This window comes from Aplysia californica, unplaced genomic scaffold (assembly GCF_000002075.1).
Source record: "Aplysia californica isolate F4 #8 unplaced genomic scaffold, AplCal3.0 scaffold00461, whole genome shotgun sequence".
NCBI classification, from domain to species: Eukaryota; Metazoa; Mollusca; class Gastropoda; order Aplysiida; family Aplysiidae; genus Aplysia; species Aplysia californica.
Genome location: NW_004797731.1, coordinates 300721 through 325713, shown reverse-complemented (window position 1 = coordinate 325713; position 24993 = coordinate 300721). Strand labels below are relative to the sequence as shown.

At 38.9% G+C, this 24993-nt stretch overlaps 1 protein-coding gene across 1 annotated transcript; it reads right to left on the bottom strand.

Moving 5' to 3' along the window:
• Positions 1 to 6146: 6146 nt before the first annotated feature.
• Positions 6147 to 24713, bottom strand: LOC101855668 (replication factor C subunit 4). Its single transcript, XM_005105263.3, has 11 exons — positions 24610 to 24713; positions 21559 to 21720; positions 21104 to 21182; positions 19833 to 19912; positions 19003 to 19122; positions 17889 to 17958; positions 14160 to 14354; positions 12219 to 12347; positions 11803 to 11883; positions 10669 to 10785; positions 6147 to 6751 (listed from the first exon to the last, which is right to left on the bottom strand). The coding sequence occupies exons 2-11, from the start codon at positions 21696 to 21698 to the stop codon at positions 6656 to 6658; spliced, it is 1107 nt and encodes a 368-aa protein (XP_005105320.1). The 5' UTR covers positions 21699 to 21720; positions 24610 to 24713; the 3' UTR covers positions 6147 to 6655.
• Between the last annotated feature and the right edge of the window lie 280 nt (positions 24714 to 24993).

Below are 24993 nucleotides of genomic sequence, written 5' to 3'. Positions count from 1 at the left end.
GATGGAATCTGACCATATCTGAGTTACTGTAATTTGAAAGCTGAGCTAATACTCATATATTGTTATGACTGTTCATCTCTGAAACATGGGGGTGGTATTAAATTGTTTATGCTTTAAACAAACAAACAAAATTTAGAAGACTATGGTACTTCTAGTCATATTGAGTACAAACATGTGATGATGTATTTGATTTTGCAATGTTCAGCCTGTACTGTTAAGACCTTTTTATGCCGGCTTGTCCAATGTTGAAAGTTGAAAGGGGCAGACTAATTTCTTGTTCATCTAGGCTGGGCATCCTCAGGGTGTTTTATTTTTATGTTCTGATTTTTAGAAAATCCTTAAGCGTTGCTGTATTTGTAATTGTATTGTTCTCATGTATGAATTGTTCAATAGTACTGCACTTTGCTGAAGATCATTTTTTAAAAATGAAATGAGTTATCCCTATCCCTGTGTCGTCTTAACCTCACCGAGGCTAATGGAGTCACCTGGTTAAGCTCTGTAGAGACTGATGGCAGTACATGTACAGAAGTACAGATTGTAGTTTGATAGTTTGAAGACACAATGGAAGGTGGATCAAGTTTGTCCATACACAACTGGAAGCTAAGATTATTTTGTGGGAAAAGAATAATGAGATTTGGATTCTCATTGGAAGCTTTTCTAAAAATATGACCATAACTTACAAGTTTCTATGGTTACACGATAAAATTTCATTGTCTGGGAGGTTAAAAACGTACTTAAAAAATTAGCAATGGCCTTCCTGTCTGATGAACAGCTGACGTAGATGAACACCTACAGAGCTTCTCACATAGCAAGCATCTTTTTGTAGATCTCTATGCTCAGTGTCAGCTGGGTAAAAGTAAAGTCCCCCCCCCCCCTCCCATTTCAAACAGTGTAACCTCATGCTCCACACGTCAATATGGGGTTACAGTGAAGTTACAGTTGTCTCACACAGGAAAAGGAAACAGCAGGTGGTAATTGTAGTGTGCGAGGAGATGGGGGGTTACACTTTATTCTTGCCAAATCTCACTTTGTGCTTATGTGTAGATGGTTTTCTCTAATTCCATTGTCAGCTCTGACAAATCGCTACCCTAGAATTACAAAGCTCTACAGTGGAATCCTGTTATAACGAGAGGGAGGGGACCGGTGCAAAAGATCCGTTATAGCAGGATTCTCGTTAAAAGGGATCCAGTGATAAATTCAAGGGAAATAGTACAGTAGGCCGAATCTATGAGTCTGGTTTTCTGTTCTTTTCTTTTTGTAATTGTAATCTCTTCTGATGATGATTTTGTTCAACATGATCTCTAGGTCTTACTTGATCAAAAATCGAATAAGTTTTTTTTTCTCTAGCGCTAGCGATGTTGACAGCTCGGCGTCAGCGATCAGAAATACAGTGGAACTCGGATTCAACGAGGTCGCCAGGCCAGACCTAAAATCTTGTTGAATCCGAGTGTTCGTTATAGCAAACATGAGGTTTTTGTGTAGATAATTACAGGCACTGAGCAAATAATGTGCAAAGAGAAGTCACAAGTAGTGCCTGAAATGCCTGCATATTATGAGCTGTGTAAAAAAAATGACCGATTCGTTCAAATGCACGCCTGTGTCATCTTCATCTTGATTGTTTACCAAAAAGTTGTGTTGCTGTGTAGAGCCAAGCATACAACTTTTGATTCCATAGACCAGCGCACAATTCATTACGTAGATCTACGTCAAGACTAGCTTATCATTGTAATAATGATCAGTTGCCGAGGGGGAAAAAAGTATCTGCAACGTTCAACGCCGGGACCGCTATTGCCCGCCGCCCATCCGACCCCGAATCTAAACGAGGCTGGCCTATCACGCGATGCGTTCTGCTTGTCTGCTGTCTGCGCATACCAAATCCTCCTCACTCATTCGCTCCGCCTTCATTGTTGGCACACGTGGGCTCTCCTATTCTTTGTTTCGCAAGATCACCAACAACTGGCGAGGTTTTGGATGAATAAATGGCCTATGCGCTGTGCACAGCAGCAGCAATAGTCCGCTATAACCGACTCGCATGTTTGTCTGATTGCGCTATAGCAGTATTTTATTTACAAAGATAAAGAAGGGAAAAGGAAAAAAACGGGGTTTTAGAATAGTGTCTTTATAACAGACTTCTCGTTATTTCAGGACTCATTATAAGTGGATTCCACTGTATCTGCTCAGTGCCTAGTTTTGAGAAATTTGACATTAAAAATTTTGAGTTTTACACTGGTCAAGTTTTTTCGAATGCATTTCTTTGAATATCTTGATAATGACTGCAAATAATCTTATGATCTTATAGAGCTCATAGAACATTTGGTTTTTGATCTCCCTGTCATAGTTTCTCAATACGGCTAAAGATGTCAGATAGAACTTTGTAATTCTAAGGTAGCGAAAAGTCTACATCAGACTATTGTGTCATGCCACATCTTGCTTATTATTATACAGGGTTTTTGTTTTTTTCTTTACAGGTGTTTGCTTGAAACAAGTATACATGTATCTATAATTGGTGAGAAAAAGATATGTCAATATGTCATATATAATACATATGAACACTAGTTTGCTTAAACTTGAAATCGATAGGACATCCGCATTTTCTTTGGTTTAGACGTTTTTCTAGGTTGAAAGACATTGCTCAGATTGCAGAGAAAAAAAAATCAAGGATACTTTCTTTTGATTTACCACTGTTTTCAGATTAACCGTGTTTGGTTTTCGTGAACTCCATCATAATAATATACCTATGAGTAGATCCATTGTTTTTCCCCATAATGTTCCAAGGAGTACTTGATAACTTATCAGAAATCTGAGCTTAGGACAACACTGTACAGGTTGCACCACAAACTAGTCACAATGGAGCTGGTATCAAAAATATAAATCAGAATTGAATTGTAATGCATGTTATTAGATAGTCCTGTCCCTATATTATGGGCTTCATATGAATTAAGTATGTGTTACGTGTCTTGATTTGGTCAGCTCAAAAGATTTTTCCATTTCCTGATTTAGTCTTGCTAATACAATCTACTGAAGTTCCATTAAAATTTTTAAGTAAGAGCAGAAACAAAACTAGTCTGGCACACATAACACGAACGTGGAAAACTCAAAATCAGATAGCTCGCACAATTTGCCATTCTCCGACTGTTGTCTCTAATATTTTGTTATCACAATATCAGTTTATCCGAATTATGGATGTGTTGAACACACATTATATTATTTGTCAATCCTTGATGTGTTTGAGTTATCCATGCCTGTCTGTATTAGCCCAAGTTCAGAATCACCATGACTGTGTGAATAAATGTCATCTTGAGCCGGTGCAGATTTTCACACTGCTTTAAATTACTTTGTCTTGATTCATCTAAACTGATTTTGGTGAAAAGGCCTTGTGTGAGGGATGTCCTCCAGAGTGTGTTTTAAAAAGTTTTTCACAAGTCTGTCTCGTAAAATCATGACTGTTCGAGTGTGCGAGTGGAACGTAATGTGAGACGACTGAAAGAAAGCAAGCTTAGTGTATAGGCCTACACTGTTCAGGAAAAACTAACTGAACTAACTTTGTTAATTGTGCCTTTTGTCACCAGCCGTAGACGGCGGTTATTGTTGGATTTATGTCATGAAACAGTTCAGGTGATGATAGTAAAGGGGTGCTGTTAGCAGCTAGTCCACTTATTGTTACTTTATGAACAGTTAAAATGATAGTAAAGGGATGAGTATGATGCTGTTTCTGGAAATTTGAGGCATTTCCAACTGTTGTTTGTTATACTTGTTAAACAGTTTATGACCCTACTTTTCTAATCCTTACATTCTGGTCAGAATGTCTTTCGGAGGATGCAATCCTGTTTGAGAAATATTGAAACAGATGAGACTGTGATAGTATTGCAGTTTGTGATAAGCAATAAAAGAAGTAAAGTATGAAAAACAAAGCCCCACGTTGTGTCCTGGATATTGTTGCATTGAAACTCGTCAAAACTAGATGTTAGAACTTGTGTTGGATTGTCATATGAGATTTTTCTTTGAATTTATTGGATGGACAGATACAATAAAGATTTATTCCTCCTTGCGGTGCTTTCGGCTTTGCTTTCGAATTTTTCCTCATTGCTTAAAGTTGTAATGTAATACAAATTATGAATCTAGCTGCCAACTTCTCAAAACCCCCAAAACCATCCACATGAAAGTCAAGATGGTGAGCATTGGCCCTTCCAAATCCCTTTCGCACTCACTCTTCTGCATTCGATAAACTCAGTCTATTATTATTATTAAAAGACTAGATCTATTAGCAGCATAAGATCTCATAATTTTTCTTCATCATTGGCAAGTCCAAAAGGAGCAAAACAAGATACAGTAACAGAGAATAGGTACTCTCTGATACAAGAACTGGCTTCCATACTGGGACCTTCAAAAATGTATTTTAATTCCTTTTTGATGTATTGGCAGGCAGCTATGAACACTTGAATACATGTATATTGTGATTGTTGTATTGGATCACAGGTCTTTAATTACAAATGAGTTTCACATTTTGGTGTTGATTTAGAATGTCCTGCCTCTAACTCTCAAATTACCCATGTGGTTGTGCAAGTGGAAAGAGGGTGCTAATGAAAGGTTCTGCTTCTTCTTTTCTTTCCTTCATTCGGTTTGTCTTTCAAAATCAAGATAAAAGTGAAAGTAAAGGATGCTGCTGTTTTTCCAAGTCTAAGGCATTTCCAACTGTTTTTTGGTACACCCATCTAAGTTAGTCTAGCAGTTCATGGCCTTCTACTTTTCTTATCCTTACATTCTGGTCAAAACAGTCATTATTGTCTTAATGTGCATCTCTGTACAGTAGTCTCCGCCTAAATGCACGCCATACAAAAGCACACTCCGCTCAAACGCACACTTTCGTCATCTGACGGGTTTTTTTACTATATAATTTAGACGTACAAACGCACGGTCACTCCCTCTAAACACACGCTCCGATCCGCGAAACAACTTAAGCATGGCAAGGGGAAATTTTCACTATAACCTGCACAGCCTGCATAATACAAGCCTAGAATTTACTAGAAAACCAGATATTTGGTGAGAGTGCCCCTCACGCTGTACAAAGAGAGTAATGGACTGCGTTTTCACACCCTACTTTCCACTAACGCATAGGTCTCGATCTTGGACTGGTCGGTTAAATGTTGGAGGAGGGGAGAATTGGTGGGACTGAAATTGAAATGTTTTTTGATTGGTCACTGGAAATGTATCTTTGAGAAAAGGTTTCTGACTGGTGTTTGAGTGACTGCATGTAATGTTTAGTTAAATCTAGGCCTGATGCGCGACACGCGCGAATGCCGTAAAACACTAGACAGGCCTCTATAGGATTTTAAAGATTAGCCTGGGCCGCGTCTCTATGACTATCGCCAACAGTTTCCTCTTCTTAGGCTATCTGTACCGACGTTTACAGTACAGTGTATATTCTTTACATTTAGTTTGTCTTTCTTCTTTGTATTCTTAACCCCTGTCGGGGCATCCCTCACAAAACAGTCACGTGTCGTCACATTATCTGTCAAGATGACCCCCTCCCTCCAAGGGAGGTCACTGGAGTAATAAGGAATTGAGATGACTGCGTCCCTTCCTCCCCTTTCTAAGGTTCATATAAATGCACGCACCGTATAAACACACGCTAAAGAGCCCTCCCGAGCACCGTGCGTTTAGGCGGAGACTACTGTACTCAAACAAACCAATTCTTCAGTTGACCTTAAACGGTCCACTAAACAAAAAACAGGTGGCTTCAAACTAGGAGTACTGGATCCTCGACTGAAGATTGGGCTGAGAAAAAAATGTTCTGGAAGCTATCAGAACTCTAACTCTAAACTATACCAATTACTCACTGAATCTGTTGATGGCACATGTGAGATATCTTCCTAATTACATCTGACTCCTATCATCACACTTGTGCAGTTTCAACATCATAATTCCCTTCAGTGATGCACTGGTGAACGCAAATACACGATAAAAGGACATGTAGATAGGGCCTACTGTTTGTTAGTTCTTTTCCACTTTCATTCCTTTCCACAAAGAACCCTTGTGCTGGTATGCTCAAGTCTTACTTAAATTAGGGCAAAAAGGATGAAAAATTCTTCTCATCACAACAAAGAATACATTGAATTGAAAGAAAAATGATTTCTCACACAAAAAAATTACTAACAACTGTACAAAGTTTATTAGTAGTCACAGCAAATGGGCCAGTTCAACTTTCATGACAACAATGATGAAAATTGGGTGAAATTGTACAATGAAGCAATATGGATGAAAATGTTCACATTATGACACAGAACTGGTGAAAATGTTTACACAATGAAAATGGTTGTAGCCTGTATCAACACTATCATAAGTCGACTTGAAAGTTCAACTCACTTAATAATACCACCTATGCTGCCATTTGGATCAAAATCCAAGTACATCAAGTATTCAAAATGTCCAAATTTTAATGTTTCCATCTTTGGTATCAATGTCTCTGTATACAAACATTGAGATTAGATTGTTTGATCAGAAATATAGATGTAAACGATTTAATTTTGTTCAAATTGTCACGAAACATGATTTTGTTTGATGCTAGATGACGAATTCAAATAGCAGTATGAACAAAGGTAGTAGGTAGTATCTTGCTTGGCTTTGCTGGTTGATGATCATAATGGTGGTAGAAATTTCAACTCCCGTGACAAGACTGCTGCATGATGGTAGAAAACAGAGCCATTAATTGCAAATACTCGTCTGCTCCATCCAGTAGACATTTGTCGGTGTGCTGAAAAATAGTTTTTAAAAAATACCCTGATTAGGTCTAAAATAATAAGAACAATAAATATAATAAATAGCATGTGTATGGCGCACTATATCTACACTCAGTACAGTGGAACTTGGATTCAACAAAGTTGTCGGGCCTATCCTTTAATTTACATGAATCCAAGCATTCGTTATAGTAAATATGAGGTTTTTGTGGAGATAATTACACCGAGCAAGAAATGCATAATGTATTCGACTTTCTCCGTTTTCAAATGAAAGGTATTTTCGTTTCTTTGATGCCATACCGAAGAAATGCTGGACAACTGTAGGAAATTACACTGAACTCTTCCAAACACACACTTGGTAAAAGGGCTAATTCGTTCAAATGTACGTCTGCGTTATAACTATCATCTATACAACTTACTGTTGCTGAATGAGTTATGTGTGTAGAGCCTAGCATAACGTAAGGTTTGATTTCAAAGTCCTGTGCATAATTTATTACTTAGATCTATGTTAAGACTAGCTTATCATTGTAACGTTGATTAGTAGTCGGAGAAAAAAAACAACCCTTGACGCGTCTGTATCTTTACCGACGTTCCCCGCCCGGACCACTTGTGCCCCCTCCCTCCAGACACACACACACACAGTCACACGGGTGCTGGCCACTCGTTCAACTCCGACATACACTAAGAAGACATGTGTGTGCTAACAACGTGCATTTTAGTATGAAAGAAGGCTGCTGATTGGCCGCATAAGCTATAAAAAATAGGCTAAACAAATAATGGTTCACAAATGCGGGTGCCATAGATCATCATGGTTCCCAGGAATAGATATGGTTCATTGTGAGAGAAAAATGAGCGAAGCGACGTCAGCAGGGGCTATTCATCCCACAAGCGACTTTGTTGAATCTGAGCTTGTTCATTTGTGTGTTCATTGAATCCGAGTTATTTTTTTTATTGATTTTTATGAATAGAAAAAATGGGGAATCCAACTCTTTTCATTGAATCCGAGTTTTTGTTGAATCCAAGTTTCACTGTATATTATTAGTTCAGGAAACCAAAGAACACTTCAAAACATTCTCGGCTTCCCAGGAAGTTTACAGAGCAAGCAGCCGATTAGGCGTTCAAACAGTAACAAACTGACAAGATCTTTTTCTATTGTCGCTGGATACCCATTCCCAACTGGGTGAACTGAGGAAAATTCATATAACAACATTGGGCCCTGACAGGGTTCAAACTCATGATCTAACAGTTGCGAGCCTAAACACTAGACCACCGACACCACCTGTCATCCTTCCCAGCAGGCAAATACATGACAGAACAAGACATTAAACTAAACGAATCAAAACTTTAAACAAACAATTTTATGTCAACTGCTTGTGGTAAGATTCCTTTTGCGTCACTTTTCAAAATGACGTATGGCAGTCTTACAACTAGCAGTCAAAGTGTTCTTCTTAATTCACTGGAGACATTTCACGCAGCATTTGTGAGCATCAATACTTTCCCGAGAGGTGGTTCATGCACCCCCCCCCTGCGAGCACAAGTTTAGCATTTTTTTCTATGTAAAGTATGTGCACCAACGCTGCATGAACCATCTCTCTTACCATGCAGCCGACCTTTGTTTCGTTTTGTGCCAAGTTTCACCGGAATTGGATGGAAACTTTTTGAGTTATCGACCCGAAAGGAAAGTTAGTCACACCTTTTTTTTGTAAGTGTTTCATGGCACTGGCAACAGCATAAGGTCATATTGCGCGTGGGACACAAATGTCTCTTCATGTATGGCAGGACTTTGCAATATCAATCTGCGAACAAGTTAAAGCTTAAGGGTTTGCCTTGCAAATATGATCTCTGCTCATATTTGCCTTATTTCTGTCTTTGAAAAGAGTTAATTTTTCCTATTTCATACTGAGTCACTGAAAGGTTGGCGAGTCCATCTTTTTCACATTTTTTTACTCTGACTTCATCAATTCACATTTCTCAAGACATTCCAAACCAGATTTTTTTTCTCCCCAGACTTAGGCTATCAGAATGAAATTTTAAAAATCACATCTGGACTCAAGACCCTTTTCTGTCTCAAATTCTGATACACAGGCAAACCTGCACTAGTAACCATCTGTCCAAGACAATCATCTGTACAAATGAGGGGGTGAGATGCAAAACCTGCTACACGACATTTTGGAAAAAAATTGAGATCTTTTGCTTATATTAAGTGCACATTGTTACCAACTATCAGATGCATAAAGTAGGTACCACAAACTGAAATTTCAAAGTCCTCTGATTTCATATTTAACTGCACCACCTTACAGAATTTATCATTCTGAGCATTTTGATACCAAATTTATACAAGAAGCTTCATTTTTAACAAAGTTATGAACATCTGAAGTTGCAGAAAAATGTTACAGTTTTTTAATTGCGAAATGTCTACACTTTGAGATGTCACAACATTCTTAAATTTGAATGGACATTCACAAAAACTTGTAGACACACAACCATGCACATAGGGAACAAGCTCAATTTTTTTCAGGGCTATTAAATAACCAGATGATGGAAATTTATTGACGTAAACATGGCTTTTTGACCAAAACGGCAAGAAATACAAGGGGAGGTTAAAATCCCCTCTCACGACCGCCGGCTTATCGGCTGCGCACCGGGCCGCGCTGAAAGGAAAAGAGAGAATTTATACGAAACCGGGGCGATGGTGCCCTGCTTGCAAGCCGACGGAGAGCGTCCGGTGTTTATTTGTGTATAATGGCTGTGTAATTCTTGAAGAGGAATGAATGGGCTTTCTGCCGATATATTTCTGTAGTCAGTCCGATCACTGGTTCCATAAAAAAAAAAACAGCTCCGAAAGTTTTCACACGCAAATCTCTTCTTCTATTAATTCTTTAAGGACAGTCTTTAGAAATATATCACCGGAAAGAGCGTCTTCTCATCTTGAAATATCGACGAATCAGATTGCAGTATTTAATACCATACGCTTCCCGTTCCTGTTCAACCGAGGTCACTCAAAAAATCAATACACGAAACGCGCGGCCGCTGCAGTGAAAACCTCGATAGTGTTGTCTTTTATCCCGCAAGATTTTGCTTTCAAAAGAATTGTTGATTCAAATAAATAATACCACTATAGAGAGGAAAAGCTCCTCTTTCTTCTGATATATCAAGTGTCTGTGTGTATGCATGATCAGACGGTGTTTTAGGAGGGTAAAAATATGGGTTTTGGTCTCCATGACAGTGCGCCACGGGGTCGCACGGCCAGTTTGCGGTACCTACATAAAGTGTTTTTGGCCAAAACCAAACAAATACTTCTTAAAAATAAAAGCCACCTAAAAATCTTCTTTTTACACATGTTCGTGGGTATAGCAGCTTTTCTCAAAAGTGCTAAAATGGATGTAGTGGGTTTTGCATCTCAGCCCCTCAAATGACCCCTTCCCACTCCCCCCCTAGTATATTTCTGCATTATAATGACACTGTTCAAGAGGACCACCTGTAGCTGTGTTCCCAATCTTACAGAAGCTGTTTTAAAAAGACATCGAAGAAGAAATAAACATTTTGAGGTTCAGCCTTCAAACCTGACATCGTCACAAGCATATCTGGTCTTCAAGGACGTTTTCAGTTAAAGTTTTAGTATGAATTTTATGGCACTTGCAACACAAATGGGTCGTACAAGTGCCGATGATTAGAAGTTTAATTGAACAGTAACATAGAAAAGGATAAGGAGAGATAAAGTTGAAAAATGTTTGATAAGAAAGCAAGAGCAAACGACACTAAAGCGTCTGTCAACCACCCATGTTTGGTCTTCAAGGGCAACACAAAAAAATCAAGAAACCAACCTCTCAAATTACAATCTACACTATTTTTCTTCAGAAAAAAGACGAACTTGTACATACTCAGGACATGAAAGTGAGTTACTAAGGATCGTCTATAACTTTATAACACTTACCGCCATTTTTTCAAAAATGATAGCTTTCTGTTGGTCTGAAAGCGTATTCATATTAACCACTTTGTCGAAAAGTTGTTCCAGAATCTGGGAAGCAGCATATCCTTCAAAGATTACATTCTGAAGAGAGACAAAACAAATGGGTGACCACATGCAACCTCTGACCTCTATTTAACAGATGTGTTTCCAAAAAGAATTTAAAATCAATAGCTGTAGTGAAACAGACTTTGAAAGATATATGCCATTCACTACAATTCCAATCACCTTCCATCTCATCAGCAGCCGGTGATTAATTACCTTTCACCATCACATTTCACCACGTAGATTTTCACACATTACTGTTGTGGAATTTTATAAAATTGCTTTTAAAAAAACTCACTTGAGCCTGAGCTATTTTTAACCAAACAACCATTGCAGCCCGACACTTTTTGGGTATATTGAAGCATTAACTACAAAAAGACTGAAAGCTACCATAATTTTTTTTAATGCAACAAGAGAAAGAAAGAAATGCTCTCACAGAAAAAGAAAACTGCATCTAATTTGTCCAAATAGTTTTTATTTTAGCAATAATTTGAAACGGCAATATCTGGGGGTTACGCAATTTTTGTGTGTGCCCAATTTGTAATAAAATCATCTTTCGCAATGTGGGGATGAAGGACTTATTCTGTTACAGCTCAAAAAGTATCACACATAATTTCAGACAATTTTTAATGAAACGAAACAAGTAAATCAACTGATGGCTCGATGCTTCCTGAGGCTTACAACCAAAAAAAAATCAGGAGACATTAGTTGATAAAGTGGATCCCGTAAATACACGGGATCAGGCAATCCCGTAAATACACGGGATCAGGCCATCACGCCAGCGGGGCGTCCTGTAAATACATGAAAATAGGCTCATGTGAGTTAATCATGGGGATTATTTTTGCAGGATTATCTCCCTCATATTAAGGATTCCAAGGACATAAACGGTTTGGGACTTTCTGGCAAAATTATTTATCATGGAAAGAAACACTTTTTGAACAACTTCACTTTCAAACTTGCTGTAATGAAACTTTTACTACTTTAACCACAAACTTACACTACTTTAGCTTTAGAAGGACGACAAACTTTAACTGCTTTGACTTCAGGACGACTAACCTTTACTACTTTGTCCAGCTCTTCATAGGAGTCTGAGGAGCATGTGGAAATCAGCTGATCAAGGCTATCTTCTGGTACCACCTGCAGACAGGGGAAAAATGATGGGATAATTTGTGCAGATGAATATATTGAACAATAGGTCATAAGGAAAGAAAAGAGGAGAGGACTGAGTGAAGGAAAGAGGATTATAGTGTAAAGAGATAAACAAAGGAGTGAGAATGGATTAAGAGGGAAGGTGAAGGGGTGAAGATAAGAGAGGGGAGATAAATAGAGGAAGTTTTTTTGGTAAATGTTTTACGGCGCTAAGAACTGCATATGGTCATATGATCGTGCAGAGGAATAGATGAAAAGTTTTTCATTTCAACAGATAAAACACTAATTTTCACAAGTAGGAAATCCCTTATATCTATACTTACCCCCGCAATATTGAAGATCATACTCTGAGAAATGGTCCCATCCTGTCCGCACAGCCGAGAGGCACTCTGTAGGTACATTATGGCTCTTCTCATGTCACCGCCTGAAGCCGCGAGAAGGGCGTCTACTGCCTGAAAGCAGAGAGTTTATCAAAGTAAACAGAACACACATACAACTAGCTTGATGTAAAGGTGTCACAACTAACAGTGAAGGTCCCATAGTGCTGGGGAAAAAGCAATGACAGACATGAATATCAGAAGCAAGAAAAATAAAGGTTGGAAAGAATTCATTTTAAAAACCCCCCCCAAAAAACCCCAGACTATGCCCATGGATCGATAGGGACAGCATTGGACAAGTAACCCTCTCAAAACTGTTTATGCACACTTTTCTATACACAATAGATTCAAGCAATTCAAAGCAGACTTGCAACAATGTCAGAAATATTTTGTTAAGATTTTTAAAAATAACCATATTGACACAACCTAAATTAAACTTGAGCTTTATTCTTATCGTAATTTGCAAATCCGGCCGTAACCCCTTCTGTGCCTTGGCCTGAGCAAACAAAACCTCAAATAATCTGACATTCAAATAAGCCAAATTGTTCTTCGATTTTTTTTCCTTGAATTAGTGAAACACAAACCAAGCAGCAGAAATGTGGTTTTACAAAAGGCTGCTTTGGGTCAAATAGACAGATAAAAGAACAAATTAAGTGTCTTAATAGAACTTGATATACAACATAGTATACTCTCCCAGTTCAGCAAAAGAAGACTCAGACACCTTAATTATGCAAAGAGAAATATATAAAAAAAGACATGATGATAATTGCGCTGCAAAGCTAAACAGAGGCCAAGAAAATTAATGGAAAACCTCCTACATCTTACTTATGTATATTTTTCTGTCCTCCGTTAGAATATGGTGTTGAGAGGAGAAGCAAATGTTTTTCTTGTTTGTTATATTGCCTGTTGCCTAGCTATAGAACCTCCTACACAAGACGTGTACATTTAAAATGCAAAACCTGATTGTTTACAATAATACATTGAAGCATAGACCCGGCAAAGATTGAGGCCTGTTGTGGCAAGGGGTGAGGCAACAATGTATGGACACAGCTGTACTGACGGGTGGGCTGGTGATTTAATCAGTGTTTTAATGGGAGGAGCTACCCTTGAGGACCATTTTCTGTTGCTTAAGATCAAATCTAAGTACATATATAAGTTAGACATAGTAAAATCTCTTGAAACGCAATTTTATTTTACCATAGCTACAGCGGTTGCTATGGAAACGGCCGCCATCTTGAAAATAAACAACCAATTTCAAATCCCTAAGGCTTTATTTACAGGCCAAATTTGGTGAGAGTATACCTGAACCAGACCCTATCAGAGTAACAGCAAGTTTTTTTCAATAGGTACTAAAGAAAAAGAAAAATGAGAATTTTTCCAAAGTATAAAATTTTTCTTCTTCTAAATTTAGGTTTCGTAATCGCCCGAAAATGGAACATTTTAATTTTTTTTCGCAAATATCTCTCTGTTATATTGATGGCAGCCTTGCCAACTATGTTTCCTGAAAGTTTCATGTAAAAAGGATGAAAACTAAGGAAGGAGTAGGGGAAAAACTGCACAGAAATTACATTTTGCGAAAACCGACAATTGTGAAAATTCACTAAATGAATCCATCCTCATGTTTTTAAAGGCAATATACCTGGAGAAAAAAGTCTTTCTTAATTGTATCCATGCTATTTTTAGACAAAAAACTGGTTGATCTTAAAAAATCAGTCAACATAAAATGTGCATAGCCTGACCCAAAATCTGCAAAATCAAGGGTCGTTCCTCCCCTTAAGCACCATAATCTCCAATGACACCAACTAAATTTATAGTGCACCCTAATGAGATATGAAACTGACAATAAAACAAGACAAAAAAAATGAACATAAATCAGTCAATACTTACAGCATCCTCAATGCTAACCCCCTCTGCTTCACAGATTGCCTTCAGCCTTGAGGTCAAGATGTCTGTGGCGAGAGCTTTGAACCTGAACTTTGCACAACGGGAGGTGATTGGTCCGATGATGCGACTCACGTAGTTGCAGATGAGGCAGAAGCGAGTTGTCTTTGACTCTTTCTCCATTGTTCTCCTCAGCGCAGACTACAGGACACAACAAATGAAAATACAAAATCACCTTTTTTCCCAGGTTTGAGTAAAGAGAAGCACAGTGACACAGTAACGGTCATTTAGCGCAGAAGAAAAGCAAGATAGACATACGGAGAGAAAGAATGAAGAAGGACCTACCTTAAATCACCCACACAAATACTTTCAAATAAGCCATGACACTACAGAAATAATAAACCTACAAACAGCAACTCTCTATCGTTTATGAGGTCACTAAATTTTAACTGCCTAAGAAGCCACTGGTTAGCAATGCCAAACTGAAATTTTTTAATTGCCATGGGAGCAAATAAACAGCACAGGGTTATAGAGATTGTAATGATAAGAACAGCACAATTTGAATTATCAAAATCCATCGATAAATAAAAAAGTTATGTAAGTTTGATTGTCGGGATTCAGTTAGTAGTGTTATATAGAAAAATATTTTAGAGAAACAGACCACAAAATTGGAAATATTACATATCTTTTTTTCGTAACTTCTTTATTTCTAAATCAATCAATTTGAAACTTGGCATACTTATGGCATTTTTGGTGTAGATTCCAGTGAGACTATTGCCAGTGTCATAGGAGGCCAATGAACAATGTTATTGTTATTTTACATAATTTGCATGTCAACAACTGATAAAGCGGACAATTCGAGAGTTTCAAAGGTTAAAGGCCTAATATTATGTTATGAAAAACACTTGACAAACAGCAGAATCGCCTGGAATCATACTTCTTCTGTAGAAATGTATTTTGAATCTTCTTGGTGTTTTGAATTATTCATGAGATCGTCTCCTGCACCTTGGTAGTATGTCCAGCGTGGTGTCAAGAACACTACGACGAGACATGCATGTGTGTGTCCTTGTCATCTGGCTCCCTGAAAACTCCCAAATCACTAACGTTCACTTCAACACTGTCACTGTCAGGAACTATATCAGACATAGCGGAAGCGGTGAAACAGTAGATGGTGCCATTGATGGGTCAGAAAATGATGGCAGAGGCAAAAATAAAACGCTGGTCCGTAAAAATGTTGAAGAGATTCTCTTCTTAACGTTGCATCCTTTGTTACAATTCTTTTATGGTCCTGTTGGTGTCGTTTTGAGGATTGCCATAGAAGAATCAATCCTTTTCTATCCACTAGTGCACGTGTTATCTGAAACAGGAGTATGTGGAAAGAAAACAGATAAATCAATTTTTGTAACCCATGCTTTTGGATCCATGTATCACTCATTATAAGGTCAATACAAACAAAACAAAATAAAACAAACGTACAGGAAAAATCCCATTCATATCTTTCAACAAGCCGAGTCCACTTGGCGATTCCCGATAGGGATATAGGATACCAGCAGTCGGAAAGTCGCGAATTCATTCATTTAAAAAGTTCAAGTTAGACAGAGTGGAAATACGTTTTAAGATATCTTAAATCATAAATTTAGACATAGAGTTCTCATAATTTTAATGTTTTAATTCGTTTTTATCGCAAAAACGATGTCACAAAATGCGAGAATAACACAAACCCCCCTATTGAATAAAATACAAAGAAACATAGCAAAATCGTCACGTTAGACTCGCCGGCCGCGAATCCATTTTGAGCAGCCAATCAAATTGCCGCCAGCGATCACGCGCTGTTCATCTGCATATGTCGGTCACCCGATAAAAACGAGGTCACCATGGCGCGCAGAGAGAATGGCTTTCGTTGCATGGGTACTAAATTTCAAAATGATCGTCCGGACAGGTTATTTTATGCAAATCAATTCAATTAAGATATGATAAAGAAGAAAGGTGGCTTAGCTTACCTGTGTTTGAACGATTTCCGAACTCCAAGCTGTTTTCAAAACATTGTAAGTTTCGGGGAAACCTTGACGCTTCACACATTTCTAGTGCTCCGATCGACTTCGTTAAAACGGCAAACGAAAGAGTAACCCTTTTTCTGATTGGTCACAGAATTTCATCGAGATCCCACAAGGGACAACGTGGGAACTTCATTTAGAATAAGGAACCCCCCGTCCGTTAGCGGTCCATGAAAATCGCGTCAGCGAGAGGAAACTCTGTCTAGATCTAGCGCTTCGCGGCCCCGCTTTAGCATAGCTACACTGGTCTGAGACATTACTTGTTCAAAAAATAAATGTGCACTTTTTAACATAGTTCCTACTTTTTAAGCTGTCGAAAGGAAGTAGAACTGGCAAAAATAGTTGTTTTGTTGTCGCTATGTAGGCTAGATCTAAGGGCAAATAACACGGAGCCTTGTATAAGAAAAAGGCCCTTCAAAGAAAGATATTCAACTAAATTTGTGAAATTCTTGAATAAATGTGTGCTAGGGTGATATCGCTACAATTTTGTGTAGATTCCTATGGATTATAAGGACTTGTAGAGCTGAGTAAATGCGGTAATTTGAAATTTTCAAAGGTGTTGCACATTTTTTTCTCCCCTTATTCGTTTTTGTCTGACGGAAAATACAATACAAACAGATTATAGGTCATTGTGATTGATATAAACAGATTCCTCTATTGATTCCCATCACTTTGGTATATGACAATACCTATTAGAGTAACTTAGCGCTTCACAGTAATGCATTAAATAGAGGCACCCCAGGTCTAAAACTGAACAAGGAAAAATAATTCTGTCCAGAGCCTGAAAAAATCAATGACCGAATCAGTTAACTCACTTGAGCCTGAGCTATTTATTTTCACCAAACAACCATTGCTGCCTGACACTTTTGGGGTATATTGAAGTGTTAATTACAAAAAGACTGTGAAAGCTATCATAATTTTTTAATCCAACAAGAGAAAGAAAGAAATGCTCTCAAAGAAAACTGCATTTAATTTGTCTAAAGAGTTTTTATTTTATCAAATATTTTGAAATGGCAATGTCTCGGGGTTACGCAATCTTTTTTTTGGCGCCCAATAAAATCATCTAACTCAATGCAGGGGTGACTGACTTAGTCCGTTACAGCTCAAAAAGTATCTCACATAACTTCACCAAATTTTTAATGAAATGAAACAAGTGATTATAGCGAGTCAACTGTTGGCTCGCCACTTCCCGTAGCTTGTAACCGAAAAAAACCCATTATAAATATCAATTGATAAAGCGCATCCCGTAAATACACGGGATTAGGCCACCGGGGAGCCCCGTAAATACACAGGAAGAGGCTCAAGCGAGTTAAACAAAAGAATATTCTGTTTCACAATTCCCATTCTTTGAACACAACTCTTGACACAGTAGACATACTCTACAAATGTTTATAGTTTTAGAGAGAGTTTTACAGCACTTGCAACATAATAAGGTTATATTAGTGCTGAAGATCTGAGGTTTTACAAGGGAGTAACCAACACCAAAAAAAAAAAGGAGGGGAGATAAGGACGATAGAAGTTTAATAGAGAAGAAGAAGCAAACCATACCAGAGCACCCGCCAACCACCAATTTGTCTTCATTAATTAAATCAAATAAAAGAATATGCTGTTCCACAATTCCCATTCTTTGAACACAACAGGACACAGCACAGCAGACATACTCTATGAATAGACCACAAACCTGAGCGTCTTTGGTCATAGAGTCGGCCTCATCCAGAATGATGATCTTGAAGGGTGGACACGGCTTTCCACTGGAGAGATATTTAGTTTTAGTGAGTGTTTTACGGCACTTGCAACACAATAAGGTCATGTAAGTGCCGCAGATTAGAGGTGTTACCAAGAGAGTAACAAACACAAAAAAGAAGGAGGGGAGATAAGCACGATAGATGCTTGATAGGAAAGAATGAGCAAACTACACCAGAGCGCACGCCAACCACCCGCACAGGAGAGACAAATCTGGGACACATGACACAAATTAACAAACACTGGGTACCAAAAGAAGAAAGAAAAGGGTTTTCACAACAATGTGTCAATTCTAGACCTTAAATTAAATGCCAGTATATTAAATAAGAACCAATTTCTTTTTTAAATTGAGTAAGGGTTTAACAACATTTGCAACATAAAATGGTCATATAGGTACTGAAGATTAGAGGTGTTACTAGATCTAGTGAGTATCTTTCTTTGTCATCTTTCTATAGCGGTACTATGAAACTTTCCCGTGAAACGTCAAATTAAAACCTGGAGGAATTTTTTGGGTCTTTATTTGAGTAAATATTTTACGGCACTTGCAATACATATATTATATGTATTGCAAGTGCCGTAAAATATTATTATATATGCTGAAGATTAAAAGTGACACTTGGGAATAACAATAATTGAGGTTAGATAGAAAAGGAGCAAAAGGACCAAAGCAACCACCAACCAAACTGTTAGTTATCATTAAATTCTTTTACAGTCACTTGTCCTACATGTTTTAATTCTTTATCTTAAAACATACTTATTCTTTTAAATGTGCATTCTGCATTTCCATATAAGTTATGCTTAATCAGAAACATACAATAAAATATATAGCCTCTATGGGATAATTAAGTTTTGAGTTTCTGTAAAGAGACGCACACCAACATAAAAATTGTCATTGACAGCTAAAAAAAGAAAAGAGAAACAACTGAGCGGAGGGTAAAGAAGTAAAATTAATCGGAGACCCCCTTTAACCACTCCCAGAACGACAAATGAAACTGATACATGCGTACTCCACTTTCACATAACAACAGGATGTACTGATAGTTTCAACTTACTCGCTGCGCGATCCACCTGCAGTTAGCTGAGCAAATTTCTTCACTTTCTCCCGAACAACGCTGATCCCTCTCTCGTCTGAAGCGTTGAGTTCCAACACTCGATTACGGAACAATTCGGGTCTGTTGAGCAGTAAGAATGTAAAGCATTTACTAATAAAGACATCACAAAAGGACTGGAGGTTCTAAAATAAAAAGTACATTATGTTTGGTGTTAATGATCATATCTTAGTCAATGGTAATACAAAACAACAAGGAGGGCTGACATGTAAGCCACACTTAGAACACATCGTCCTATTCATATTCGAGGAACTGGAAAAAAATCAATAGTTTCTCTACGCTGGCTCACTATGCAAGGTAAAGACATGTTCAAGCTTGGCATTTAGAGTAAGAAAAACAGCAGGCTAGCCCAGGCTGGAAGCCAAAGCAAAAATTTTAGATTATTTTATAAATCTTTAATGGCAGCATAAAACAGGAGAGACATTGAAGACAGTGACTGCAAGACATTGCAAGAAAATGATGATAATGTATGTTTAACATGACATCTCCAAAGAGACAGTTCAGATTAATAATGAACTGGCTGCTTCGAACACCCCTCTCTAACTCTAAGGGCTCAATTTGGCAGAGCTAGATACAATGTCCAAACAATAAGACTGATATACTCTACAAATAACCCTTCCCCACATTGGAGTGAGTATCATGTCTTTTGTGTGCAACAATGAAGAGCCTAACATCACATATCAAGACTCTGGTGCATTACAATGAACATTCAGTCAAACCTGTTCTAATGATAGAATGGTCCAAAAAAAAAAAGGCCATCACACAGGACATACCCAAACAACTGTCGAGCTGCAGCCAAAATGGTGGATGTCTTTCCTGTTCCTGGTGGGCCATAAAACAGCAAATTCGGCAACTGGGAGGAGGAAAGACAAAAACTGAGATGATATATCAAGCGGACTTACTTTTTTTCAAATGCCAGATCTGGAGCAGATATCTGTAGTCATTTTCGACTTAAATCCCCTCAAAAATGATTTCATCCAGGATTTGACACCAATCTGTTCAAGTTCAAATTCAGTAAGCTATTTTTGGTATATCTTTGCCTTCTGACAATTTCAGGTATCTGGATATTAGACACCTCTGTATTTCAAGCTTCTATAAGTATAAGAACAACACCTCTGTATTTCAAGCTTTTGGGTTTTTTTGTTTTTGTAAAGTGTTTTACGGCGCTCACAACTGCATAAGGTCATAAAAGCGCGCAGGACACACCTTCTATAAGTATAAGAACAATTGGGCAAAACACTTGCGTGATAAATCAACAGAAACAATTGAAATTGTCAAATTCTGCTATTACTATTATCCCATCGGTGCCGGCAGATGCACTGTACTTGAACTGCAAAGACTAACCTTAGTAAGAAGGGCTGAAGAGCAAAGGCAAAGGACAATGTAGTTCAACTTTATGGATCAAAGTCAATACAGAAGTGGAGAATTTTCGTAAGAACATATCTCTGAATGAATCCTGAATAAGTTCAGCAAAGTTTATGTTGTTATGCATGTCCTTATGAATTGCACTGATTTGAGCTTTAAGAGTTAAAGCTGATTACGTACATAAAACCACTGACGAGCTTCATGTCTGATGAGCACATTCATATTCACAGCATTAGCAGGGTGGTGGAGACCCTAATTTCTTTTGCCTTCAGAAATCAAAAGCATACAATGAGCCTCAACCTACTACTACGTTGACTGTACCCCCCCCCCCCCCCCCCGCCAATTTATGGTGATAATGATGTCTGTCCTTTACATGTGAAGATGACCTTGACTTCACAGTGTGTGTGTGTGTGTGTGTGTGTGTGTGCGTGTGTACGTGTGCATGTTTGTGTGCATGTGATTTTTAGAGATAGCTGATCAGGCCAAACCTTGCTTGTAAATATTTGTTGCAATGGAGCAGGGGATGTGCGGGGCCTAGATAATAAAAACAACATTGACGCTGATTTCGACAGAAAAAATCTATAAGTCTGTTCCTCTATAAAAAAAACTTTCTCAAATCAATAGAAATTTATCTCCTAGGCCGAGAATATTGATGGAAGGTGAAAAGCGTCGCACTCACATCAGATCCCTGAATGCATTTTTTTAGTACAGCAATCACTTCATCTTGGTACGCCACATCCTCGACACTTCTTGGTCGGCTGGAAGACAAAAGTGAAAGGAAATTTATAATAAACAAATGTATCAAGTCAAAACAAAAGACAACATGTACCATGTACATAAACAAGAGCAAATATAGTAGCATTCAATGAAAATGGAATTTAAAATTTATACCCCATTAACGTTTTCTCATGAAGAGAGTAAAGTACACTAATATAATACTACTGTGCATTAAACAAAGCAACAGGCTAAAGAAGTTTAAATAAAATGAAAAGGAGAAATAAACAACAGACCTAAAAACAGGTTAAAATCTCAATAAAGTTTTTAAAAGTATATTACTGAACAACCATCATAATAACTATCTTAAATATTTTATACATCATGTAACTCCAAAACAGTGAGACAAACTTAAATTACTATTTTTCTATCCAAGGAACCGGTTTGGCTTTTCCATCTTTTCCTTTCTGAGACTTTGTGCCTGAAGCTGATGGACCAGGCGACTGAGTCTTCTCTTTAGCAGCAGCTGATGAGGTCCCTCCTTTTAGGAAAGCTTGCATTTTGTCCAAATTCTGGAGTAAACTGGAGAGGAAAATGAAGAAAACTATTCATGGCCAATGCAAAATCTTTTACATGTTTTTACACCCCCATTGACAAAATTTCGATCATTCGATTTTTAGTAAGAGTTTGAACATGTTTAATTGGTCCAGCACACTCATTATATGACCTGACGCCAAGTTATGCAGTAGCAAGCCCCCTAAAACAGTTACCAAAAAAAAAGAGATAGACTAGGCTAGGCTTAGATCTACAACGCATTGTACTGCGCGCTTTTTTGGTAGTCCCCACCCCCTACCCCCCTTATTTGGATCTAGACCTCGAATAAATCTAGATTCTATGTTTGATGCGTGGCGAGAGCGAGAGATATCAAAACTTAAACATTGAAGCTAACATTCTACCAAAAAGGCATAGAGCTGATGCCTTGACAGCTATTTCACTCGAGAAGACCATGCCTCTGCCTGCAACGAATCAACGCAGAGCCTCCGCAACAAAATCAGTGCCCATGCGGACAGGCAAGTCGAACTGGAGAAAGCATGCCCAGAACCTCGTAGCTGAAACTGAGCTGGATACGTACCCACGTGAGGAGCTGGTTGTTTTGCCACCCACACAACCATGGAAGGCTGCATCATGCAACGTGATCTTCAGCACCAATCTTGTTGACTGCAAGTGTACTAATGAATCAGCCGTCAGGAAAGCAGCAGCAGAGGCTACCATCCGATTGCTCCTCCTGCTCGAAGTAGAAGTCTGGACTGACGGTTCAGCTAAGCACGATACCGAGTATGGAGGCAGTGGAATACTGATCTGGATTGGTGATACTGAACTCGACCACCGTGTACCCGCGGGCCGGTATTGTTCCAGCTACAGGGCCAAGCTTGTAGCTCTCGACAGCGCTGGGCATGCTTGTGGCACTACATACAGCAGGCAGTCTTCCGAACAGTATACGCATTCATCATGTATACACACTGATTCCAGGTCAGTAGTCATGCACCTCTCATACGGCCCCATCAACCAATCTGAAAGGGTGGCATGGCTCAATCTGGCAGCGTCTGCACACCCTCTGTCAACGCTCCGAATGTTCAATTCACTTACAGAGGATTCCACGCCACGCTGGACTGGCTGGGAATGAGGAAGTTGACAGCATCGCCAAAGAAGCAACAGCGCCCCAGATAGACACGCCAATCGATTTCTCAACAGGTAAAAGCCGCCATCCACCAATCGACCAGTGTAAAGTGGAAAAAAGAGGCAAAACCCTAACAGCCATTTGCCCAGCCGCTATCATACCAGCTTGAAACCCCACTCAGGCGACAGGACCGCCGTCTTCTCTCCCAGATGAAAACTGGTGGAAAATCGCCCAAGCTGAGATCATATCTTCACAAAATTGCGCCAGCAGACAACCCAGATCCGTCCTGTCAAGCCTGCAAGGAGGATGAGACTATGGACCACCATGTGTTCCTGAGATGTCCCGCCAACTATCATGCCAGAACTCGTCTGCTGGGACATTTAGTCATTTCTGTATCCCACTCTCAGCACTTTACAAGGACCCCCGAGCGACTTTGAGTTCCTGCGTGCTGTCAGCATCGCTGACCTTTAATCAATGCCACAGTGCTAGAAGAGAGAGAGAGAGAGAGAAACCTAAAACATCAAATTACGGTACAATTCAGTACGGTTCAATGCAGCCCCCCCCCCCCCCATGTTTTTGTCAGGTCCCTGAAACCCCCCCCCCCCCCTACTCTTGATTGATGCCACAACCGGCGAAAAACGATTGGAGGGTGGCAGCTACCCCAAAAAAGCACCTTGTATTGTGCTTGGGTTGTGACAGTAGATCTAGAAATCTAGAAAAAAAAACAACTAGATCTAGATATTAGATCTACATCTAGATCTAGATCTAGTCTAGATATATCTAGATCTAGATCTAGATCTAGTGACTTGAGTTAGCGAGTGACGTATTGTCGTCAAAGTCAAAGACGGCCGACATCTCTTTTGACTTTTGTAGATCTAGATCTAGATCTAGATCTAGATCTAGATCTAGAATCTAGATCTAGATTTAGATCTGACTTTAAAAAGGAAGTGGCTATTCTCACCCGCCCGGAAGTTCTCGCAAGATCTACTCCTCCCCTCTTCTCTCTCTCTCTTTCTGAATTGTCTATCGGTGTGGACGATCAAAATCAAATTGACCAAAACAAAGTTTAAAAATGATGTTAAAACACAAAAGTAAATTAATTTGGTTGTCTACAAAGATACTACAGCTATTTAACTTTTCGAATCGAGCCGAACTACGCGGGTCGCCATTTTGTTTTGCCCGGAAGTTCTCGCGCTACTCCTCTCTCTCTCTCTCCACTGCCCACAGACAAAATTGGGCGCTTTTTCCGGTTTTGGCCCCAAGAGTAGGGGGGTTTCAGTGGGGCTTGCCCCCCTGACCTAATAAAAACAAGGTGGGGGGTTTCAGAAGGGCATGCCCCCCTGAATTTTACCACAATTTAATGTTTTGCAGTTGTTAGGTTTGACATCTTAGCTTGCCGCGAATCAAACGTATACTATATAGATGTAGATGTAGATCTAGATCTAGGTCAGGCTCTATCAAATAAGGGGGGTGGGAACTACCGAAAAAGCGCCCAAAATTGTACGCTTTTAGTAGGCTACAGTTGTAATGGAACGTTTGTTCACGGCACAGAATTCTACAATTTTTCTGTTATCACAGTGTAGAATTCTGTGGTTTAGGGTGAACGCAAACTTTGTTGGCCTAGATCTAGGCTATAAGTTACTATAACGGTGAACGCGCACCGGGTGAGAATAGCCAAAAGACTCGCCTGCCTGCACTATTCTCATCCCGGCCCCGGGTGAGAATAGAGGTGGCCCTTTAAAAAACAACAACAAGATCTTACATCTAGATAGATCTATATCTATGTGACTTACATCTTCTGTTTCGACTTCAATAAAAAGGAAAGCAAATGTGTGAATAGGCCAACTCGGTCAAGATCAATGTTCTCTGTTGATCAAGAGGCACTCAACACTCAGCAGTAGAGGTGTGCGAGTAACGAGTCCAGACTCGAGTACTCGAGTAATACATGCAGCGAGTCCAGACTCGAGTCACAAGTAAATTACTCGAGTAAGGACTCGAGTCTGGACTCGAGTCTGTAGGGAGGAAAAACAGAAAAAAGGAGAAAAATTTGGTTTTTTTAAAAGTTAAGAATAGATAAAAGAAACATTCTAATAAGCAATTTTTTTAACTGAAGGAAAAGAAACAACAAAAACAAAAAAATCCCTTCCCCCAAAGGAAAAAAACGAACCCCCCCCCAG